Here is a 23,743-nt window from a genome sequence, read left to right as displayed (position 1 = left end):
GCTGTGCCCACTGGAGAGAATGGGGATCCCTGTTTCTTAAAAGAGCAAAAATGGGGACGTCTGATCGTTAAGGAGCCTGCCAAGTAGACCCCCCAACTCCAGCAGAGAGCGTGGTTTTGAGTGTTGGGAAGGGCCGGTCTTGGGAAGGGAACCTCAGAGCTGATGGGGCTGGTTCCTCCTGCCACGCGGGCTTGGTGGCCGGGTGAACATGCTCCTTTAATTACTCCAGGACAGACCCAATTACAGAGCAGACGCATCTGCCCGTCCAAGACCCGGCCCTGGACAGCCCACCCTGCCTCAGCAGCACCCTGACTGGGAGGCCGTGCCCGGAGCAGGGCCGGCCTCCTGGGCACACTGTCCAGACCTGGGGCGGGAGGCTGGACTTGGCCTCGGGTTCTTCTTTTTAAAAGTCCCTTCCTTCCCCCTCGAAATATTTCATTTTTTGATTTTTCTTCTTACAGATATAATCACAGGGAGCAAGGAGGGAAACCTCAGTGACTGTATAATTTAAAATATGACAAACCCCGTGGCCCGACTTCTCCCCTCCCCAGGAATTCACAGGCTCCCAGGCCAGCGGCAAGGAAGAGGAGGAGCTTCCTGCACCCTGAGCCCTGCCCAGAGCCCAGAAGGAGCCCGCACCCTGCACCCCCCACCCCACCCAGAGAGGAGTGTTTACAGGCTGCCCCCAGGGGCTGTCTGTTTTGGGGTAAAAATAAAAGGACCAGGCCACGACATTCAGACATTCAGGGTGTAGGATGTCCTCATCCCGGCTCCTGCAATGACACGTGCAACCCCCTCCCCACAATGTGCTAGATTCGCTTCGTCTGGCAGAAACGAGATGCAATTCAGGGATGCAACTCAGGGGTCCCAGGAGACATCTGGTCACGGCACACCCTAGCTTCCCTCCCCACCTTTTGTGCCCCCAACTATGTAAAAACCAGAGGGCAGATTAATGAGGGTGGCCGTCCTGGGTGGAAATTTACGGCTTTGGAGCCGGGTCAACAACAATGACAAGAGTTTTCAAGGGAGGGGACCTCGGGGTCTGGCAGGGAGCAGGGCAAGGTAAGGTCAACTGCTGAGTCTAGGGGAGCCAGGGGGGCCCACCTCTCTGCCTGTCCTGGGGGATGGGAGGTGAGTGGCTGGGGGCCGGGAGATGCTCTGCCCCACACCTGTCCCCTTTCCTCTGGCCACAGGGACCTACCTAGCCACTGTGGCAGTGAGGCTGATCGGTGTACCCATCTGAGATCTGAGACCTCACACCAGGGAGCCTTGGTTCGTTCACCCTTAAAATGCCAACCCTGGTGCTTTACTGTATAGTCTATGTCCCCCCCACCCAAAATAAAAGAGGAGAGAGAGAGATGGGAGAAGGCGCTGCCGGAGGAGGAACCTGGAGGAGGAACCTGGCGTCTGGACCCTGTCTCTCTCTCTCTCTCTCCTTTTTTTTTTTTTTTGGAGGTGGTGTAAAATTAGCACAGTCAAGCAAATGTGTTACAAACACAAAGACCCTGCCAGGAGGCAGAGCGCCTTGATTTCAGGGAGGGCAGAGCTGCTCAGGAAGAGTCCTGGAGGGAGGGGGAGGCGCCTGCGAGCTCCCACTTAGTGTAACCAGAGGGAAAAGCCGGTTCCCCCGAGAACACACATCTGCAGGACGTCTAGACGGTCGTGAGGAGGACAATTAGAACAAGAAGAAAAGCTGCAAGCCGCAGCCACTCTCCCCGCCAGGGGACGGGCCGCCTCCCACCAACTGCCCCAACAGGCGAAAAATCATAAAAACAAGAAAAGCCAGTGTGGAGGAGGCCTGCGACCGGGCAGCCGGGCAGCCGGGCGAGTGTTTTGAAATCCCACTTGAAACAAGCCGGTAAATGAATCCAACCTTGTCAGGTCTCCCTCCCCTCACGCAGACCAAATATTCCGCTGGCGTGCTGTCTAGACACATATAACAAAGGACTTTTTACAGCGCAGAGACGCGCTGACAAAGTAGCCATTTAAAGACGCAGTATTGCTTTCTCCGTCTAAAACGATTTGTCAGATGGACTCAAATGAAAATGCGAAGTTATTGGTCTGGTTTGGGGTCTGCTGGTGGATGGGGAGGGGGAGGGGGCTGCAGGCTGGAGAGAAACAGAACGTTATCTCCAATCAGGCGATCAGGCTGCCCCCTGGTTGCTCTGCGGGCTGGATAGCCAATAACTCTTGCTCTGCCTCCTGAGAAGCCTCGGTGAGGATGCCTCTGACACCTAGGAGCAGCGGTCCCGTTGGGGCACCCTTCATGTAAAGGTGGGGTGTTTGAGAGTCTCTCCACCTGCCTCTGGGGACACTGCCAAGTGTACACGGGAAGGACAAATCTGCTGTCACCTCTAACTGTGCAGCCGGGGGTCCTTGCTCCTAGTTGTGCAAAGGGTCACACTGTCAAAACAGTCATCCTTCCTTACCAGGAGAGGACGGAACCGGAGGTGGGCAGCTCCAGGGGGGAACTGGGGCACATGCTCTTGGCAGGATTGGGCTCCAAAGGACCCACAGGCAGGACTCCTGGGGCCTCGACAGACTCTGCTGACCTCTCCACCAGGCTCCAGGGTGGGCCCCAGATAGGGTCCCTGGTGTTTTCCCCTGGGGTCACTAGCCTCTAAAGCAAAGCCCGGGGTCTGCCAGGTGCCCAGCGAGGGCCAATCTCTCCAAACTCTGCCCCAGCTCTGCCAGCTGCCGGCCAGTGGCCACTTCCCTGAATGTGCTTCCTCCAGCTGCTGCCTCTGGACCTTCTCTGCCCTCCCTTCCTCCCCACTCCCTTCCTTTCTTTCAAATGTTCTAGAGTCCAGACAATGGAGCCAGACAGAGATCAGAGCCCAGCAAGGTCCAGTCACCTCCCTGAGCCTCGGTGTCCCCAAGTGTGAAACTGGGGCCCAGCTGCGTGACCTGAGGGCTGCAGAGAGGAAGTGCCCCTGCCCAGCAGCCTGCGGGCCTCTTTCCACAGTGAGGCCCTGGCAGGCCCACACTCTGCCTGGCTAGTGGCACCTGTGAGGACCTGCCTTGTTCATACAATGACAAGGACAGAAGCAGGTGTTCAGGAAGCAGGACCACTGAGGATGCCATAGACACGGCCATCATCAGGCTTGGGGTCCCGGCCTGGAGGGGTGGACTGCATGGGAGGGCAGTGGGCAGGCCACACGAGCCCTGGAGAACCTCACCTAAGGGTCCAGACAGCAGCCACGGAGCGGGCAGGGCCAGGGGCTACAGGGCGGGGGACACTTCTTTCCAACGACTGCTTCTCCAAGCTGCTCAAATGGCCCAGGGCTCTGCTACCCAGACACAGGTGTGCGGGTTCTGGAAGACACCTGCTGACCCAGAGGAGCCAGAGCAGGACGTGGGACTCGTTCTCTTTTGTTAAGGGGCTCAGTGGAGCAACCTCCTCGTCCTCCAGATGGTCTCCTGGTCCTAGAGCGGGGCCAGGGCTCAATGACAGCATGTCAGAGCAGGAGATGCCAGGTGATTCGGCCAGCCCTGCTATTTCACAGACCCCACAGACAGAGATGCTGTGACTTGCCCAGGATGACCCAGGGCAGGCGGAGAACCTGGGGACTCTTTGTATTTGTGATTTTCCCCTACATACACTTAATGACGCCCCTGGTGCGGTTCTAGGGCAGACACTACTAATCCAACGTTGCACCTTTTTCAAAGAGCCGAGCCCTGGCCCTGGGAACCTCCTCTCCCCTGGGTCCCTGGGTCCCTGTATCCATTAGGCAAAGCAAACTTTTCTGGCCAACTCTTCCCCAAATATAGTCACAGGGATCTTTGACCTTAAGGAAATAATAAAATATTCAGGGGAAGTCTGAGAAACCCAACAGGTCAAGATCAGGGTCCCTGGGGACAAACCAAAGCATCTCGACTCGACACTGGGAACCACCTCAAATACCCAGGGGAGTTCAGCGTTGGCACCCCTGCCCATGCCAGGCCCTGCTCTGCCTGCCTTCCTGATCCTGCCAGCTGCCCCTTCCAGCACGCAAGTCCCCAGGGACTCCCGAGGGTGAGTCCCTCTTCCCCTCTCTGAACATCGCAAGGTCACAGAGGGCGACCCAGGTCTGCAATCTCTGCCTTCACCATCACCTGGAACTGGCCCTTCCTCCAGCCCAGCCTCCCTCCTAGTGCTCTGGACCACCCCTCCCCTCACCCACTTCCAGTCCATTCTGCATCGATGGCTGAAGATGACATCGACTGACCCTGCCAACCTCCTCTGCTCCAAACCTCCACAGGGCTCCCATACCCCAAGTTACTCCCAAGTTCTCTAAGACCCTGCAGGATCAGGTCTGCCTGACTGTCCCTGTCCCTAAGTGTTCCTGCTGTGGCCTGTCAGCTCCACCACTGCAGCTCTGAGGTTGCGAAGGTGCCCTGTGGTTTTTCCGGCCTTGGTGCAAACCTCTGGGGTGTCTCCTGGGCGTGAGAGCAGCACGGGGCCTTCGGGTGGGCTCAGGTCATTCAGAGAGGGCAAGTGACTGGCCAAGCAGACAGGGTCAGGGCTGAGTCCCACTGGGCCTGACTCCTGTGCTCGGTGCCGGCCACCAGCGTCCACAGATGCTCCTGTCCCCAGCAGCTTTCTCCACTCTGGGCCCTTGTCCTTCTGACCAGCCGCCTGGCCACCTGGCAGTGGCCTCTGCACTGCCCCAGTGGCCTGGAATTCCTGGGGAGGTAGGATTCTCCCCATGCCAAGGGCTCTCCATCTTCCCACCCAGGTCAGAGCCACCAAGGTTCTCGCCAGCCTCATTTGAATAATTAAGCTGGGATCCTGGTGGGGAGGGGTCTCTGGGGCGTGGACTGGGTTACAGCCGAGTTCCTCCCCCTGAGCACAATGGTCCTTAGGGAGTGGACACCTTGGAAGGCTGTCCTGGGCACTGTGGGAGGTTGGGCTGCACCCCCAGCCTGGACACAATGAATGCCACCAGCACCCTCCTTGACACCCCCCAGTTTTGACAGCCAGAAATGTCTCCAGACACTGGCAGTGGCTGAGAACCACAGGAAGAGTTGAACATCTGCCATCAGTCACCAACACCAAGCGGCCACACTCTGTGCCAAGCAGGGAACGCGGCTGAGATTAAAGCGACCAGGGATCAAGGAGGCACAGACCCTGCTCATTAGGGCCCAGGTCTAGAACCTGGTTCTACAGCATCACGCTGCAGATGTCTCCTCTCTCAGGCCAGCAGCAGCTCTGGGGCAGCACACAGGGGACCTTCCTGTTACCAACTGCCACGGCAACAAGGTGGCTTTGGGGTTCCTTCCTCCTTGGGGACTAGCCTGCCTGTGCTACCCTTCTGGAGCACCTAGGCCTGGCGGCCCCCTGGGCAGGTGAAGGCCAGCTCTGTGTGGCTAGCTGCCTGACTCCCCACGGGGGTTTCTTTGGCTCAGACCTGGCTTGACACTGCCTCTGGGCCTTGGTTCCTGCTGGCAGCCCGCCCCAGACTTCCTGGCTCGGGATGTGGGGTTTTATTTAGACGGTGTCAGCTAAGCGGCTCGGGGAGCCTAGGCCCAAGGGGGCGTCCACTGGACTGGGCTTCTGAATGCCTGGGTTTCCGCCCAGGAGCAGCTACGATGGTCCTTAGTCAGTGCACCTCCTGACGGTGGAGTTGGTCACCCACCCTGCCTCCTCTGCAGCCAGCTTCCCCTCGCTCACCAGCCACTGCCTTTCTTCATCTTGGCCCAAGTCCCTCTTCCTGGGCCCTCCCCCAGCCCATGGTCCTTTGGAACAAAAGACAGCAAGGGCGTCTAGACAGCTGGTCTGAATGGGAGCCGAGATCCTGTGGCAGGGACAGAGCCTGGCCTCCCAGGCACAAGGGTGGATCGGGAGCAGGGAGGCAGCAGCCGCTCACCACCTCTGGGTCCCCACACACCACCCCTCTGGGTCAGGGGCGCTGCTGGAGCCCAGCACAGCGAATTGGCCCTGGGTCACTACTAGAGGGAACCCGGGGACTCCTCCCTGTCTAACTAAAGGGTAGCTGGAGGGACGTCCTCAAAATGTGCCTGCACCCGGGAGCCACCCAACCACCTCAGCTGCCTGTCATCGTCAACTGGAAGTGTCCCATGCAGCCCAGGTCAGGGTGGCAAGGAGACCAGGGTCTTCCGGCATCTGGCTCAGAAACCACCTTGTTCCAAGCGGGGGAAGGCCCCAGCCATTCCTGAACCCCACTCCCATGGTGTCCAGGAGAAGCCCCAGAACTGGGGGCCTGGGGCCTGTTTCCCACTCAGACCAGCACCCTGGGGAAGGAGGAGCAGCACCCCACCTCAGGGACGAGGGTTTGTGCTGAAGCCTGGAAACGTGGGTGAACTTGGGAACTGACGGCTGCATGCCCCTCTCGGGGTCTCAGGGACCCCTCTCTGGAAACAGAGGCTCAGGTCAGATTACCGTTTTCAGGCTAGTTTAACCACAGACGCCTTTGGTTTTTAGCTAAGGTCTGACTGCCTGGACCCCAGGGAAGAGGCTGCATCGCCCTGCAGCCACCCAGGCCTCCCGGGGCCTCACCCTGGAGCCCCAGCCCACTCAACTGCCAGAGTGCTGGCCACAGGGACCGGGTACTGACAATCTAGTGGGGACCTTTCCTGGCCCCTCCCAACATCTGCCCAGGGGCAGTGCTGCACCCACCTCCCAGCCAGCCCATTTTCAGCCCCCAGGGCAAATGCATCTGGAACCACATCAGCTGAGCAAGTCAAGCCCCAGGGCTGGACTCCAGGCACGCTGACTTGGGTCTTTAACATTTATCAAATTCTTAGAATTTTTGGTTAAAGAAGGAGCACACATCCCGGTTTACAATCAGAAGGGGTGGAGTAAACACCCCTGCAGGTTCCAAAGGGTCAGGGCCACTGGAAATACAGCCACAGCCCGGCAACAAACCTGCCACACTGAGCCTCTCTAGATGACTTTTAAGACCCAACACAAGGTAAGCGCTGTGTAAATGGTTGTTGCCCAGCATTGGGTAGGGAGTAATGACAAGGAAAAGCCCATCCCTGTGGCTCAGACCCACCATGGAACACAGAGAGTATCCATTCCTTGCCACCCCTACTGTGTGGCCTTGGACAAATGTGCCTCTCTCTGCGGAATGGAGAGACAAGAATCCTGGATGTGACGGGGACAGGCATCCTGGAGCTCACGGACATCTACCTCTCCCTGGGCAGGACTCCTACTCCCACCTCAGCACCCTTCCAGTGTCTCCCCGCCAGAAGACTCCCAGCTCTTCCCCTGGAGCCAGGGGCTCCCAGGCCCTCTCCTCTCCCTTTCCACTCGAAGGTGCTGGGATTCCCGTAGCCATCTCTCCTCCTGTCTGCACCGTGTCTCAGAAACAGAATAGGTACATTCCTCCAGCTGCAGACGTGCCCAGCACTGGGCTAAGCACTCTCCCCATATTATCTCATTTGATTCTCATGCTCTATTGCATGGGGTGAGGATTATAGACCCCATTTTACCCGTGGGAGAAAAGAGGCTCAGAGAAGGGAAGCAGCCCACAGAGGCTCTTGCTACGTGACACAGTATGGACACCTGAGCCACTGCCTCCTCCTTCCCAGGACTGACCATGGCTCCCGACTCCTGTCCTCACTGGAGGGTGCAGCCTGCTGGGCTCAGAGCTGGTGAGCAGGTGGAATCATGAGGGTGGGGCAGGGGCTGGACAACAGGGCTGTTGTGGGCAAAGGAGGCAGGAAGCCAGGGGGCACTGAGAGAGGGTGGAGGTCCCCAGGCCTGGCCTTCCCACCAAACCCCTCCCTGCTCAGGCTGCTGCTCCTTGAGAACCGAACTTGCACCAGGCCTATGGCCAGCTGGGGACGAGCATGGCCACTCTGGGCCCTGGAGGAATTTCCAAGGCCAAGGCTGCCAGATGGGGAACAGGCAGGTCAGTTAGCCCTCAGGGACCAGAGTGACAGCCCGTGATCAAGCCCGGTGTTGCTGCCCTTCAGATGGGAGCTGACCAGCAATGCTGACCAGATCCAGGAGGGGCCAAAACTGTCCCTTGGCTGAGCACACAGCCGATGCTTGAGCCATCAGGGAGAGCTGGAGCAGAGGGCCAGAGCCTGCTGCCAGCCCACCGGAGGCTGGGACAGCACTGCCCGGCTGCAGCGTCCACTGTAGCAGTGCAGCGGTGCTGAGCTACGGGTCAGACCAGCCAGCTCCCACAGTCGTCGAGGGGCAGCGTGGGCCCAGCCGCGGTCAAGACTGGGGTCCTGGCTGTCACACCTCATCAGGATGGCTGTTTAACTCAGTCCCTGCCCTCGGTCAAGGTCTCCCAGGAAGTGGTCAAGCCAAATCAGATCAGAATAAATTAGCAGACGAAGCACAAACGTACGTCGGGAACCCCGGCAGGCCCGAAGCTGCGGACCCAGCCTGCGAACAGCGGGGGCCACAGCCTGGGCTCCTGCCCAGTGCCAGGAGCTGTCTGTCTGAAGCCCGCCCACCCCGCGCTTCCCAGGGCCAGGAGCTTCTGCATTCCACCCCCTGCAATGCCCCTGTGGGCTGCAATAAAAATTCCTAGACAGGTAGTCAGGTCAGAGGCAGGCAGCAGGATGAGCAGGGGGGAGGGTGCCTTGCCTTGCCCGGGTCCTTGCCTCCCTGCCGTGGTTCAGCTAACAAGATGAACCTGGACCCGGGACCCAGGGGGCTGGGGAGGTCTGCCAAACCCAGCCAAGCTGCAGCAGCGGCGCCAGCACCTCACCCACCGGGCAAGGGGGAGGGAGGCCTCGGGGTCAGGCAGGCGCCCGGCCACCCAGGGCCCTCGCGTCCTCCTGCCTTGCCTTCTAGCCCACCTTCCCCAGAGCTGGAGGGCCGCCAAGGCAGGGAGGTCACAGGCCTGTTCTGTGGAACATACAGCACTTCAAGCATTGCAATAATTAAGTTAAGATTTTTTTCCAAACAAAAACAGAACATGGAGAAGTTGGCTAAAAACAGAGCCAGGAGGATGTGTGCAGCTCTGCCCTGGGGCAGCCGCATATCGTGAGGGCACTGGGAGGGTCCAGCGGGGCATGGCAGAGCTCCCAGGAAGCACCCAGTGACCGGCTGGCTTCTCCATCATCCGAGAGAGATCCTCAGGTCAAGGTGGAGAGAGCACCTGCCAGAAGCATCTCTGAGCTGCCCCTCAGCAGGTGAGGACAGGAGGCCCCGCCTGATCCGCCTCTCCCCTCCCCTGCCCCCTGGTAGGACCCTGCCTAGGCCACAGTGGCCCCTCATTCCCTCAGGATGTGACCCAGTGACCTTGATCTCATTAGAATCCAGCTGACCCTGACCTTCAAATGGTTGGGTCACCTCAGAGGGTGAAAGGGCCAAGTGCTTCCATTCTGAAAGCCAAGCCCCAGGTCTGCAATTGCTCGTTAAAGGCCCAGAAGGTTCCCGGGACACAGTTCCCAACGTCACTCTCTGTCTCCCTGACCTTTGCCATCTCCAAATACTCCATGAAAAGAATTTAAAAGTCTCAATGTCTTTCTTTCCAACTGAAACACACACTCGGCTGGTTCACTTTTTCTGCTTAGCCCGTCTCAACACCTCTCGTGAAGTCCTGCTCTGCCCCCCTAGTGCAGAGTTAACACGCACTGACCCATGCACACAAGGGTTAAAGCCCGTCCACTTGCCACCGACACCCTCTCCTGGGCGGCCAGTCTGCTCTGAGCTTGCGGACCTAGTAGGGTGTGTGTGGCAGGTGGGCCAGACAGTCCCATGCCTTCTGTCCTCGGAGCCTCAGCCTCTCCACCTGCACAGGGGGTTTGGTGGGTGCCGCAGGAGGGCACGTGGCACTACTCGTGCACCCAGCAGGCCCTCGGTGGCTCACAGTGGTGAAGTCCCAGAGGTCAGGGCTGCCTGTGGCACGGCGGTTTCACAGAGGAAGAACCAGGGCCTGGGAGCCACAGGGCTGGAGCCCCGACTCTGAAGGGCCACCTAACTCTGGGCCCCGTGCGTGCACACATCAGTGGCGGGCCCCAACCCCCAGAATGCCGCTCCATTCTGCGGTCCACGCTGTCTGGAGGAAGGCAGCCTCAGCCCTCACCACCTCTGAGTAACACCTCCGAAGACATGACTCATACCTGTCTGGGGTCACCCACATCCTCGTTCCCTGCACAGGAATGTGGGCCAGGTGAGAGGGGAGGGCCGTAGCTCCAGGCTGGCACCGGCAGCTGTCGGGCTGCAGAGCCCCAGAAGTGCTGGAGCTGCTGTGACTTTGAGGCTGTGCCACCACCCTGAGTGCCCCCCCCCACCCGCCGGGGCTGGGATGTGTGCCCAGCCCTGGGCACCTGTTCATGGGACTCAGATTCAGTTACAAAGTGTTTTCCCTCAGAGGCACCTGGATCCCACCACGGGCCCAGCTTTGCCTGTCCACAGCCCTCTGCCCTGTTTAAAATGGTTACAATGCCATGCTCCACCAACAGAAGCCCCTGCTGATACGTGCAGCCACTGGGCGGGGGTGGGGGGGATCAAAGTCCCCAAGAGACCAGACCAAAGCACACGCAGTGCAGCTCCCTGTGCAGAATCTGCCAATGAAAACATCCTCTCTAGTGAGGGGCCCAGGCTCCTCAGGGTCTCTGGGGGCAGGTGCAGAGTTGGGCAGAGGCCTCACACCTGGATCTGGGCCCTGGCTGTGCACACAGCTGCCCAGATGCTCAGGAGGGCGCACCGTGGGCCCTGAACTTCCCCTCCACACACACCAGGGCTCCTGGGGAGAGGGAAGGGAGATGGAGGCCAGCCAGGGCTCCTCTGGGCTCTGGGGACAGAAAATCCTCAGGTTATAGAATGTTCCCCTTGGACCCGGGGCTCCAGCTCCTGTCCCAGCTTCGCTGTGATTCTCAGTCCACCTAGCGTCCAGTGCCCTGTGGGTCACGGTGACCCTTCTCCCTTCAGCTGCAACCTGACACTGGAGGATTCCTGCTGCCTCCTGCTCTGAGCCTCAGGGATCACAGCCTGGTGACCCTTCCAAGAAGGGACTGTGTGGAGGAGGGGCAGGTGCTCAGCCAGCTGAACAGGACATGGGCCCAGCTGGGAAAGTCCAAGAGGGCAGAGGCGTGGGGAGGCCAAGTGCAGCCTCCTTTAAGCCCAGTGACAGGTGTTCTGAGGCCCAGAGGGAGGTGGGGCCATCCCCGCATGGACAGGCGGAGCACAGGCTTTGGAGTCCCACAGCCCAAGTTTCAAGGCTCTGCTGCTGGGTGCCGAGTGAGCTCTGGCAAGGGACTTAGCTCCACCTCCTCAGGTGGAAGGGGCTGCTCTGAGGATCAGAGCGGGCCTGCAATGTGCCTTGTGGGTACCTGCTAACTTCCACAGGAATGGCGAGGGTTGAGAGAGCACCTTGGAGGTGGTGAGCACTGAGAAAAGCCTTCAAGTATACGCAGCTGCAGGGCGTGGGGTTTGTTCTCTAAATCCTGACAGTCTCCCAGATTTCCTAACCCACCCCCACTCACCTGAGTCTATTCTGGGGAGACCCCAGGGCTCACTCTCACTGGAGTGGAAAGGGCTGCTGCACCATGCTTAGGGAGGACTCCAGACCTTTGCAGAAAGAGGCAGGCGAGGAGGTAGAGGCATCGTGCACAGCTGGGTCTGTGACCCTGGTTTTAAAGTGAAGGCTCAGGGGACTGAGAAATCGCAGAGTGGTTAGATCTCACTCCATATCTAACCGTGATCTAGCAAGATCTTTGCTCTCCATTGCACTGGAGGCTACCTTACCAGAGGGCTGCGGGGTCTCTGATACATGCTTGGAGGGGGATCCCAGCCTGAGCACTGGCCGTAGGGCTAGGTCATCTGCAGGGGATGGAGGAGGAGCAGCCTCGGGATCACGGGAGGATTGCCCTGGCTTGAAAGCAGCCCAGAGGGACTCCACAGGGACAGGAGCAGCAGGAGGGAGGAGGTCCTAGATTCTGCACGCAGGGACAATTCCTCCTCCTGCCAGTGTGTCTTCAGCCTCTGTTGTTCTCTCAGCCATTTCTCTGTGCAAACAACTTCTAGTTTTCCTGTGAGGCCTGTCTACATCCTGGATGGCCAATAGATTTCATCACTCAAGCCCACAGAACACCCAGAGCACCACCTCTGTAAAGATCTGAGCCCAGCCAGGATGGATGTTGCAATTGATTAGCAATGTCTGCCACGGGCAGCAATCACAGTGCCGGGTCAAATGCCGTGCACTCAACACCCCGATCTATACTCTGGAAGCCTCAAAGCAGCTTGATAAACCCTGATTGGATCCTCCTCTAACTACAGGGTTACCAGCACATTTCTCTTCCAGTGAACTTCCTCACAGCCAGTACCTGGACAGCCAAGCTCTGACCTAGGAGATGTAGATACAAAAATACCCAAGCCAGGTTTTCATTCAGTGTGCAAAGTAGGGGATGCAGGGAAGCTGGGCCAGAGGACCAAGCTGAGGAGGGACTCCAGGAAAGAAATCCCAAGGAAACACCCTCAACTAAACTCAGGCAACTGAGGCCAGGCACTGACAGGCAGAGCCTGGGTTTATTTGGACAAGTGGAAGCTGGACCTATAATCACACCTCTGGGCATGGGGCAAGCAACTCTAATTACCCTCTAGATGGGAGGACAGTGACAATTTTATTTGGGGCCCAAAGCAACTCATAAAATTATGGAAAATCAGTAGCATGGCACGTAAGTTCATACACCCTACAGAATTTTGCAAAGACCTAACGACTGTCTTTGTTAGAGAGACAGGAGGTGGGGGTGGCCCTGTATACTTAAGCCTAGACGACCAGATGATTCCATGGTGGATCCACTCAACACTAGATTGTCAAAAAGGCCACGGTCTCTGCACTTGTGACTCCCTTCAGATTCCCCTCCAGGTCCTAGGGAGAGCCCTTAGTGCCAGCCTGCCCAGAGACCACCACCCACAAGCCTGGGGAGACACACACCTGGACAGGAGGTGCATTTGCTGGATCTGTGTTCAAGAGTGGCATCTAAAGGGGCTGGTGGCATTTAACCAGTCATTTCAACAGTGTAATCAACACCCTCTCCTCCACCCTCTCCATATGCCCACCTCTTTCTCCCACACCATAAATAGATTAGAAAAACAGTTTCCTCCCGTGGCCATGACCCCATAGGCTGCTCAGCTCAGCCCCAGTGAATCACCCTGGCTCACCGCAGCGGCATTCTAAACTGACTGCAGGGTAGCGAGGCGGCACAGACACCAATAAATGAATCACACCTTCCGCAAGACCAAACCTTTGGCTTTTACAGACACCAATTACAAAGGAGAAAGAGAAAGAACAAAGAAATTACTCAGGGTGTTTGCGCAAAGTTGATTCAGAGGTTTACAGAATCATCAGCAACCGAGTTGCTGTGAGGAAGGCCACCAGTGCCTCGGCCAGGGGCAGTGCTGCCCCTGGGACTCCTGGGTCAGTGGGACAGGAGTGGGGCAGGTCCCAAACTCTTGTGGGGTTCTCAGGCCTGATTGGACCCTCTCCCTTTCACTTCTACCCACTTCTGGAGGGTCACTCAAGACCCCCATCAGTCCTTCCCAGGCACAGCTGCCTGAGCCGGCAAAGGTGATCAGGACTTGAGCACCTGCGCTCAGCCGCTCTCTGCAGGGACTCAGAGTTCCTGACACGAGGCAGCCGAGACGGCAGGGAGAGCCTGTCTCCTGGGATCCTGAAGCACTCAACGCACCAACTTGCCCAAGCACCTGAATCACATGGAACTCTGCTGCCAAGTTTGCCCCTGGGCCCAGGGTGTCCCAATCTAGTGGGCAGCCTGGTGCAGGAGGGGATGAGACCCAGCTGACACCTGACTTGCCTGCCAGCGCCCGTCACCCCCCATGGCGTACTGAGCGCCACTGGCACGGAGCCCGTGCTGGGGCAGGACAGATGACTTCTTTCCTCACCTCAGTGCAGGAATTCTGAACCCTGGCTCAGGAACATGCATGGAAGCTAAGTTCAGGGAGGAGTCCCTTCCTGAAGACCTCATAGCTTTTAAAGCCTCAACCCAGGACCCGGCAACACAGCCTTCTGCCCCACAGGACTGTCCCCTGGGCCAGGGGAGGCAAGTGGGGGGCACCACGTTCCCTCAACATTGAGCCCAGGGAGCAGCGGGCAATCAGGCGGCTCAGACCACTTGGCTGGAAAACCCTGGGGACAGGGTGGTTCACTTTGCCAAATCTTCTGGGAAATGACTGCCCACTGCCCTTCTGCCAAGGACAGAGCCTGGGAAACTGACCTCACCTGCCAGTGGGACTCAGGGTGAGGCTGGGAGGAGGCAGGAGCACTGGGGCCTCAGGCCCCGGTGGACAGTCACACATCCCCAGCTAGTACACGTGTGTGCACACGTGTCCTAAAACACAGGCACGCTGTACACACGTGAAGATGCCATTTCAGATGTCACAGAACATTTTTACATTCTCAGGCACTGACACCCTAACAAATGATAGTGGGATTTGTCACTTTCACTCCAAGCTCTCAAAGCCAAGAGTGGACACGTCACATCCTGGTGACCTTAGGGACCCACAGACACTCTTCCATCTCTGATCAATGAAATCAATGACAACCTATCAGTGACAACAGAGGCCATCTCTGACAGACCCCACCAGAAACCGCACTTTACCCACCAACACCCACACCCCCAGCAGCTGAGGAGGACCACATGCCTCCGCGCTGCCCCAAGAAGGCCATGCTAACAGCCCAGCCAGGACCCACACAGCCTCCTGCCACCCCCGGCACCCGTGTCAGGGGCAGACTACAGGGGACACTTTCTCAAAACTTGAACTGCTTGACTGTTCAGAGCGCTGGGGGCAGCCCAGCACTGCCACCAAGAAGCAGCAGGAGGTGTCAGTTCTAGAGGACAGTGGAACTCCAAGGGTCACCTCAAGGAGACCAAATGCAAGCCAGCTCCCGGTACCCAGATGCCAGAGCCAAGGGGGATATGAAACTTGTGACCAAATAACTAAAGGTCTCTCTTCTACCATCAGAGCCACTTTCCAAGCCCACGGGTACAATGACAAATGGTCTTCGTCAAAATCCACGAGAAGGAAAAGCAAAGCAGTCGCCGCATTTCCCAGCGCTGGACACCCTCCCACGTCACTGCAGGCCACTCTGAGCTGCCGTCTTCTAAAACAAACACACATATTAGAAATTACAGGAAGATCCGAAGGCACGTGAGTCACGTGCGGCCTCTCAAGGTCACATCTGAGCAAAGGCAAGCTCCACTCGAGGCTGCCAAACCCTTTGGGGAAGGAGAGTAGCCAACACTGCTCAGGTCCGCAGTGATGTGCGCAGGAAGAGTCACCCTGGAAACCCTCTCTCGGGGCAGGCCCTGGCAATGCATTTTGTGGTCCTGATGCCCCCGCCCCTCCGGGCGGAAGTGGGAAGGCACAGGCCTGCATCCTCTTCTGCACCCGCCCTGAGCTGGGTTTGGCTGTCTCGGAGCTGGTGGGTAGGAGGCGAAGGCACAGCTTCCTGCCGCTGATGGTAGAAACTTCTTCAGCGCATTAAAAATAATACTTGGTGCCAGGGGGGCTTGTCATCGCTTCAGCGAATGTCCTGACAACTCTTCACGGTGGGTGCCAACCCCTCCCCCCACTTCAGAAGAGCAAGTGCAGGCGTGAGAGGGACTGATGGTTGTCAAAGTCCGTACCTCATCCATGTCCTGCCCTGCTGGGAGCATCTAGGAGCCTGCCTGCCCGCCTGCCCACCCTGCCTATTTCTTTACCTCACCAGATGCACATGAGGCAGGAGGCAGGGGCTTGGGGCAGGGGCTTGGCGACTGGAAGGAAATAGACAGACGCAGCACAACTGTCTACATGGACTCGCAGCTACTGCCAGGACAGTGTGACCAGGAGAGCCACCAGGAGCTCCTGGACACCAACAGGGAGACCAGTGGGGGGACCTCCCTGCACGCACTCCTCTCCACTCCCTCCCTGAAATGGACTGGCACGTCCTTGATGTCTCAGAGGGGTCAAGTTCATCTGAATCACACCAGCAGGCATACGACAAATGCTACCCAACACTCGAGCACCGAAAGATGCTCTGTGTCCCACGATGTCCCCATCAGGCCTCGATTTGGCCCCTCCAGGGGTGGGGTGTATACCAGCCATGCACCCAGCAACCACCGAGACATCTGTTGATGCTGGTGTCCGGATGTGCCCAGGCGCTGGAGGTAGACTCTGGCTCCTTACGCAGACTGACACGCACATTTCCAAGGAACGCCAGCCAGTGCCTTCTGGAGTGGACCCAGCTGCCTGCTCCGGGGTGACAGAGCTGTCAGCATTCTTCCCTAATGGACGGGCCAAGATGGACAAGACCTAAAATACCACTGCAATGGTGAGGCTTGCAAAGCAGCCCGGGGCGCAGGGGCTGGGCGTGGTGTGCATGAGGTAGTGCACAAGTACGGGCTATGGGGCCAGGGAGCCTGAGTGTGAGTTCAGCCTCTCACCAGTTCCTGGCTCTGTGACCTGGAGCAAGCGTCTTACACTCTCTGGGCCTATATTTGCAGTTGGTGACAGCAATGGCTTTGCTCACAGAGTTGCTTTGAAGATTGAGAAAAATTGGTCACTAGTGCCTGGCACATACTAACTAATGTCTCCACATCCAGCTAGGGAAAGCAGGAGAAGGAAAAGTCTACCAGGCACTTGGGAACGGAAGAGAAGCCACTCTGACTCTCAGAGAGTGCAGAGATGTTCCAAACTTTCCCAGGCTCACCCGGCAGTGCTGAAGCCCCTGCCCCCATCAGCCAGCCGTTCTGTGATTTTTTTCCCAGCTTGGTGACAGACGCTTCTGCCAGTGACTGACAAGACCCCGAAGAGACCCCAGAAGTGTCAGGGTTTGGCTTTGTAGTGTCACCCGATGGGAAAGGAGGCTGGCTGCTGGCTGGGTGTTGCCATGGCTTCCCGCAGGGTGCAGCCCACCTGGGGGAGGAGGCAGCAGCAGCGCTCAGGGAGGAGCTGAGGGTGGCTGCAGAGACCAGGTCCTGGCGGAGACGGTTTGCTCTGCATGGACGCTCACTTCTGAAAACCTGAAAGTGACCCCAAAACTGGGAATCTCCAACCATCACAGGTTTCTGGGCTTTCTGTTCCTGGTTGCTTTGTGGACTGGAGCAGCGAAGTACCTGAACGTGGGGTGGTGCTGATGGCACCACCCTAGCTCTGTGCTTCTGGCTCCCCTCCCAGCCCCTGGGCACCAAGGCTGCTGGTATGGAGGTGCCCAGGACAGCCCCAAGGCCTCCTGCACCGGGGTGGGCAGTTGGGGTTTTGGCAGCTCAGTCTGCGGCGGGCCTGGGAAGATGGGGAATGTGACACGAACATCCAACGACCTCCACATTCAATGTCGGGGTCTCCAGGTGGGCCGCTGGTTCTAGCGTTCCCAGCTGGTCCCAAGATGGGCAACCCTTTTCCTGGTGAGAGTGGTCTCATTAGGCAGTGTTCCAGAGGGTGGCCTCCAAGGACCAGGCAGAATGGCCAGTGGAGTCTAATCCACTGCCATCCTCCACCAATGAACTCTCAGCAGGGCCACAGCCCTGGGGAGGATCTCTGAACACCAGAAACAGCATGCACGCGGCATCACTGGGACCACACCGCACAGCCATGCCCAGTGACGGCAAGTTCAGGATGTCCATCCTTCTGACCCTTGGTCACACTGCAGGACAAGCCACTAGACAGGGCAGACCGGGTCTGTGAGCAGTTTTTTTGTTTTTTGTTTGTTTTTTTGGCAGTCCTAGGGATTGAGTGCAGCACTGCTCCACCACTGAGCCAGGGCACCATTTTCATTTTTCATTTTTCATTTCAACACGCATCTTGCTCGTTGCCCAGGCCAGCCTCAACTTGCGATCCTCCTGCTCAGCCTCCCGAGGAGCTGGGCTGACAGGCGTGCACCACCATACCCACGTTGCGGGCAGGTTTCGTAGGGCCTCCTCTCAGGGAGGAGGAAAAAAAGGAACTGTCACTATTTAAAACCCAGAAGTTTAGGGGGCTTGGGGTGCAGCTCAGTGGCAGAGCACTTGCCTAGAGTGTGCCAACACCCTGGGTTCCCAGCTCAGCACTGCAAAGAAGCACTAAATAATCACAATAACTCTAGGAGCTTTACATCAAAATCTAGCCTGCTGGGTCCCTGCAGCTGAAAGACCTGGCCACATGGGGCCCACAGGCAAAGAAGAGCTGAGTGGAAACAGGAGCCCCTTTATTTTATTTCATTCTATTTAATTTAATTTTTGCAATAGTGGGGATGGAACCAGGACCTTGCCCATGTCAGGCAAGTGTTGTACCAGAGTGCTGGTCCCCCAGCCTGCAGGAACCCCTTTAGACAAGACTCACCCCAGCTCCCTGAGGTGCACCTCAAAGGCAACTGAGTTTCCCCGGAACCCTGCCCTCCAGCCTCGGGCAGCCCTGACCAGCGCGGTGCCACCCTCATTGCTCCGTGAAAGCAGGCGCCGCAGACACTCGGTCCTACACGTGTCCCCACCATGCCTGCGTTACACAACACCTTTTAAAAGCAAAGAGGAGCCTTAGCTTTGATCCCCTCTCAGCCTGTGCATCCTACAGGAGCCTGGGGCTGGCCAGACGACAGCCTTCAAAGTTCAATCTGTAGGAGTTGCTTCCCTGTGGGCAGGATTCCAGGTGCCCAGCTCTGTGGAGTGCAACTCCCGAGGAGATGAGGCCTCGCAGGTCCTCTGGCTTGGGCCCTATACCCCACCCGGTGCCTGGACATCTCCTTACTTTGACTGACCACATCATGGACATCTCAACACTCTGGTCCTGCAGTCTGAGCACCACTGAGCCGGCGGCTCTTGGGGGACAGCCCCCTCACTCTCCTCCTCTTCTGAAGGTGGAGCGCACAGCTCTGCAGGGCTTCCTGGGGAGGCACCCTCTCTTTCCTCTTTCTCCCCTGCATACCTAGATGTTTTAACCATCTCCAGCCCCAACTGAAGCTGGCAGAGAAGGCAGGAAGGGTGGGGGGAGCTGAGTATGTGAGTGTGCAAGCACACGTGTACGTGTGTGGGCAGACGCAGTCTTCTACGTCTTGACAAGTACCGACCGGCCCTTGACCCTCTGCACAGCACGGCTGGGACAGTGAGGTCCCCTGGGAGTCTGCTCTCAGAGCACAGCCACAACACTCAACTCCCTGGTTGCACCATGACCTCACACTCAGGCAGCCAGGAAGCTGGCGGGCAAGAGTCCTGCGCAGAGGCCCGGGGCAGAGCAGCTGGCTGACACCCATGCCTTCCCATCTCCCCTCGTCCCAGTGAGAGCCGGAACTTCATCTTCAGAGGCGCCCCTCCTTCCCTCCTGGCACACACAACAGGTGCTCCCTAAAGGCTGGGTGGATAAGTGGCAGGTGCCAACTTGGAGAGTGAGCTTCCCCAGGCCTTTACAGGGACTAATTTCTGAAGGGAATCAAGGTCCATCTCTAGCAATCAGCAGTCTGACTCTTGGGGAACTAACAGCTAAGTAGACAGTGGTTGCTGGGCAGGGGCACCAACCATGTCTGGAGACACCTTTGGCTGGCAATTGAGAAGAGTATTGGCACCGAGCAGGAAGGGGCCACGAGTGCTGCTAACACCGTACTGTGCAGAACAGCCTTTCTCTGTCACCCAGCAGAACTTATCTGACCCAGAAGGTCCTAGTGGAGAGGCAGACAGACCCTGGGTTCAGGCCACGACAAAACCTGGGCAGCTCACACCAGATCCGCCAAATGGAGAACTGATGTCCCGTGAGTTTCTAAGGTTTTGAAGCATTTTTTGGAACAGGTTGGAGAAGAGAAATCGGAGGATCCAGGGCCCCAGCGAGATAGCGGTGCTGACAAACAAGACAGCCACTGTAGGTGACGGCACAGAGGCAGGTCCAGGGCAGGGGGCACCCTCCCCGGGGGCTAGTGCAGTGTGGCCCACAGTCTGGGTTGTCTAAAAGTGTGGTTGGCATCTACCTGCCATCAAGATTCAGGCTGGAGAGAGACAGGTTACTTCTGAGAGCTTCCACAGAACTGAAAAGAGTGCCAACAGAAATGTGAGCCCAGAGGACAGCTTCCTCCAAAGTGCCCAGAAAGTCCTCTAGGGCCACTTCACTCCTGCAGGTGGCTTTGAATCCTCGGACCCCTGGCTCTGTAAAAGAACTGTATATTTTTTTTCATTGTGTGCTTTGGGAACAGTGAATTCTACCTCTCGATTATCCAAAAAGTGGGATCACAGGAATACCTAATTAAAACTCTCCTGCTCCCAGGTTCAAGGTGCATCTGCTCTGGGTCCCAAGTCCCCAATTCAGGAGGTAGAGGGTGCAGTCTGCATAAATACTGGACCAAACTCGGGATGAGGGGGGCCTTGGGCAATGCTTTGCACTGCTGACTCCCCTCATCTCCAAGCCAAGGGTGCAAACCCCAAGCTCACCAAGGATCCTCCCAGGTCTGAAACTGGGGCAGCTGAAGGCCACACAGGGGAACCCGCTGGTAGGGAGGGAGCCTCGAGCCAGACCTTGGAGAACAAAGGCTGAACCTGGACAGACTGTAGAAGTTTAGATTTCACCCATCCTGGCCTCATCTTTCAGGTGAGGAACACAGGCTCAGGATGGCTTAAGGGACCTCAGAAGTCAATCTCCTTTTGCAGAAAGTTTTTTTTGTTGTTGTTGTTTTTTTAATAAAAGAACCCCATGGACACTGCCCTGAGGCCCAACTCCAAATCTATCTTCAAAGTTCTACAAGGGCTACAAGTAGCTCCCAAGACGCAGGAGGTGGAACTCACCAGCCCTTATTAGTTTCTCCCTTCTTCCTTCCATCCTTCCCTCCCTCTCTCCCTTCTTATCTTCTGTTGTAAAGAAACTCCAGGGAACCAGAGGCCTTAAGGCTCCCCAGCCCAGCCTTTCAGGGAAATCTGATTAACACTTGCAACAAACTGTTACATTATACCCACGTATTAAAGATGTGCTCCCTCCCTGCCTTGAGGCCTTCTTCCCGGAAACACAGGGAGGACCTAATTGGGGCACCCAGGGATAGGTCACCACCGTTTCAAGCACTAACCCCCAGGGTTCCCCTCAAAGAGTGTATTTGGGAAGTGCCCAGAGCCCAGGCAAGGGGTTCAACATGACACTGCGGTGCCCATGAAGCCTGAGAAGGGACAGAAAGAATGACCGGGAAGTAAAGAGAGGACAAAACCAGAACATTCAACTACACCTAGATCCTGGAATGTGGCTGACAGGTGATGTGAACTCCGGGTTGGGGAGCTCCCTCCCCCAAGGCACGTTTACCGAGTGGGGGAAGTAATAAAATAAGGCAGCAGCAAGGGTACTGAGCAGCCGGGAGCAAGGGCCAGCCTCTCCCCAGACCGGTGCCAACATACTTTAATAACATCATGATGCATTTCATGACCCCCACCCCCACCCCCAGTGCACAAATGGCCTCTGGGAAGCAATGGAGCCTAATGTAAGCCAGTTCCCCAAACTCTGGCTCTGGGCAGTTTCTCCTGGACCTCCTGGTCTGCACAGGTCAGGTGGGGTGGGGTGGGGAGGGTGGGTAGAGAGCCCAGTTTTCAATTTCAGGATGGGCCGGAGTGGGTCAAAGGGTAGAAGGACCCATTACTGAAGCCTGGCCACTCTGCCCCTGCCAGGCTGGTCATGGGTTATTTTTACTTCTTGCACCTCACTATACAGGTTCAGGGGCCCCAAACTGTGGCAGCCGCCTGCAGAAACTGGCTTATGAGTCACCTAGCCACTGCCCTCATTCCTAGTGACTGCCCTCGTTCCATGACAGTTGCCCGTGAGCTCCTGGTCCCAACTGGAAGAAGGCTGCCATCAGCAGGGAAAAGCTGTGTCCCTGTACCCTGGGCGCTAGGGGACAAAGAGGAGGAAACTATAGCTTAGGGAGGCAAAGGGTCCCCAAAAGAGTGGACCAGGGGAGGGGATCTATATTAGAAGTCAGAACCAAGCAGAAAGGGTTCAACTCCCCACCCAACCTAACATCCACCTGGGTGGGCTACTGAGGAAGGAAGCAGAGGGTGTTTGCTCAGCTTCCGGTTGTACAGGATGCGACTAGCCCAGGGTTCAACACCTGCTCCCCACCCACTCCTAATCCACTGCCCTCTTCTGGGGCAAGGCAGTCCCAACCACAAGCGGTCCCAAACTTTTGACTCATTTGTAACCACGGTCCCAGCCAGACTGAGCCAAGCTGTCCAGACAGAGGCTATTTATAGGTGCGTCGGGACACAGACAATCACAATGACACGAACTGGGGATCCACGTTGGGCCAGAGGCACCGTGGCTAAGCCCTGGACCACAGACACCTGGACATAATTGGTCCTTAGATTCAGCAGATCTCAGACCCCAGGAGATGCACACAGGCAAGAGAATGGCTAGATCCCCCCCAGAGACACAGGTGCTCAGGGAGACTAGGAGACACACTCCTGGGACTCCCTCAGACCCACGGACAACCCAGAGATGCACGGAGACTCCTGAGACGCCAAAGCCCCAGAGAGACACGCCGAAGCGCACACCCCATGGACACACCAAAATCCACTCTCTGACATCGCGACGCAGCGCCACAGACACTCCAGACACACACTGCGGCCCCAGACACTTCACAGACCAGACAGTGTCTCACACGGCCGCCCCCACCCCCCGGCCAAAGTTGATAAAGAGCCGGCCTAATTGCGCCAGTGCGACAGCCCCTGAGGGAAATAAAATTTAAACTTCACGGATTCGGCCGCCCCAGCCCTCCCGCGCCGCGCGCCGCCGCTGGGCCCCGGGTCCGAGTCCGGGCGGGCGGGGCGCGGGCAGCGGGGGCCGTGCCAGGCTAGCAGCGCCGCGGGACAAAGCCGGGCCGGACGCCAGCTGCCGCGAGCCGGGAGGGCGCGCCCGGGACGCGCCGGGCGCAGCCGGGGCGCCGGGCGCACTGCCCGAGGGGGCGCGCACCTCCCGGGCCCCAGCCCGCAGCTGCGCCCCGACACCGGTCCGAGTCTGATGGGGCCTCCGGGGAGGGGGCGCAGGGTCACTCACTGATCTCCATGCTCTGGAACAAAGAGCGTTTGCAGTTGCACGTGCAGGAGACATTGGGCTGCCCGGCGGCGGCGGTGGCGGTGCTGTTGACCCCCATCAAGCGGTGCATGGACGGCGCGGCGGCGCGGCGCGGGGCGCAGGGGGCGCGGGGGCGGCCGGGGGGGGCTCCGGCCTGCGCCCGATGCTCGGGCCCCGCATGCAGGAGGCGCGCGGCGGGGGAGGCGCGCCCCGGCTCGCCTGGCTCGGGTCGCCGCCAAGTTCCCGGGGCGCCTCGGGGCTCAGTGCGCCGGGCCGCGCTCCTCCGCGCCCTGCGGCCGCGGCTCGGCAGCCCCGGGGGCGTCGGCAGTGTCCGCGGGTGGCGTCCGGAAAATGGGCTGGCAGCCGGGGCGCGCGGTGCCGCCGGGGCTGAGCCTCTGCCGCTGGCTTCCCCCAGCCGAGCGCCTCCGCCGCCGCCGCCGCCTCCTCCTCATTCAAGTCCAAGGAGATCGGGTTTCGCTCCGAGACCGCGGTCGGAGGCAGGCAGACGGTCTGACGTCAGCGCTAGACGGGGCTGCCGGTTCCCACCGCGCGGGGGCCGGGGAGGGGGCGCGCGCTGCGCCAATCCCCGCCGAGGTTCCCCCGCACCCCCTCCCCGGCCCGGGGGGCGGGGTGACGGGAAACGGGGCGGGCTCTTAAAGGGCCAGAGCTTGGCGGCCGGTGTAGACCCGGGACCCGCGCGGTGAAGGAGGGGCACTGTGCGCCCTCCCAACTGGAGTCAGCTCGGATCTCCGGTCCCGCACAGAGGGCGTCCCCACGAGCGAGACTCGCGGGAGTTGCTCGCGCCCTCCCCCCCACTCTCACCCCTGA

The 23,743-nt window shown here is 58.4% G+C and overlaps 1 protein-coding gene across 1 annotated transcript in view; it reads right to left on the bottom strand.

Annotated features, from left to right (window-relative positions):
* The window catches only part of Pmepa1 (prostate transmembrane protein, androgen induced 1), a 48,157-nt gene extending 25,123 nt beyond the window's left edge, over window positions 1-23,034 (bottom strand). Inside the window, exon 1 of the mRNA XM_026406797.1 lies at window positions 22,898-23,034. Coding sequence (XP_026262582.1) covers window positions 22,898-23,006 — 109 coding nt within the window. The 5' untranslated portion in view covers window positions 23,007-23,034. The remainder of the gene's footprint in view (window positions 1-22,897) is intronic.
* Window positions 23,035-23,743: the final 709 nt, after the last annotated feature.

This window comes from Urocitellus parryii, chromosome 6, assembly GCF_045843805.1.
Source record: "Urocitellus parryii isolate mUroPar1 chromosome 6, mUroPar1.hap1, whole genome shotgun sequence".
Taxonomy (NCBI): domain Eukaryota; kingdom Metazoa; phylum Chordata; class Mammalia; order Rodentia; family Sciuridae; genus Urocitellus; species Urocitellus parryii.
Note: the sequence above shows the minus strand (reverse complement) of the source record. Positions and strands in the feature narration are given on the sequence as shown.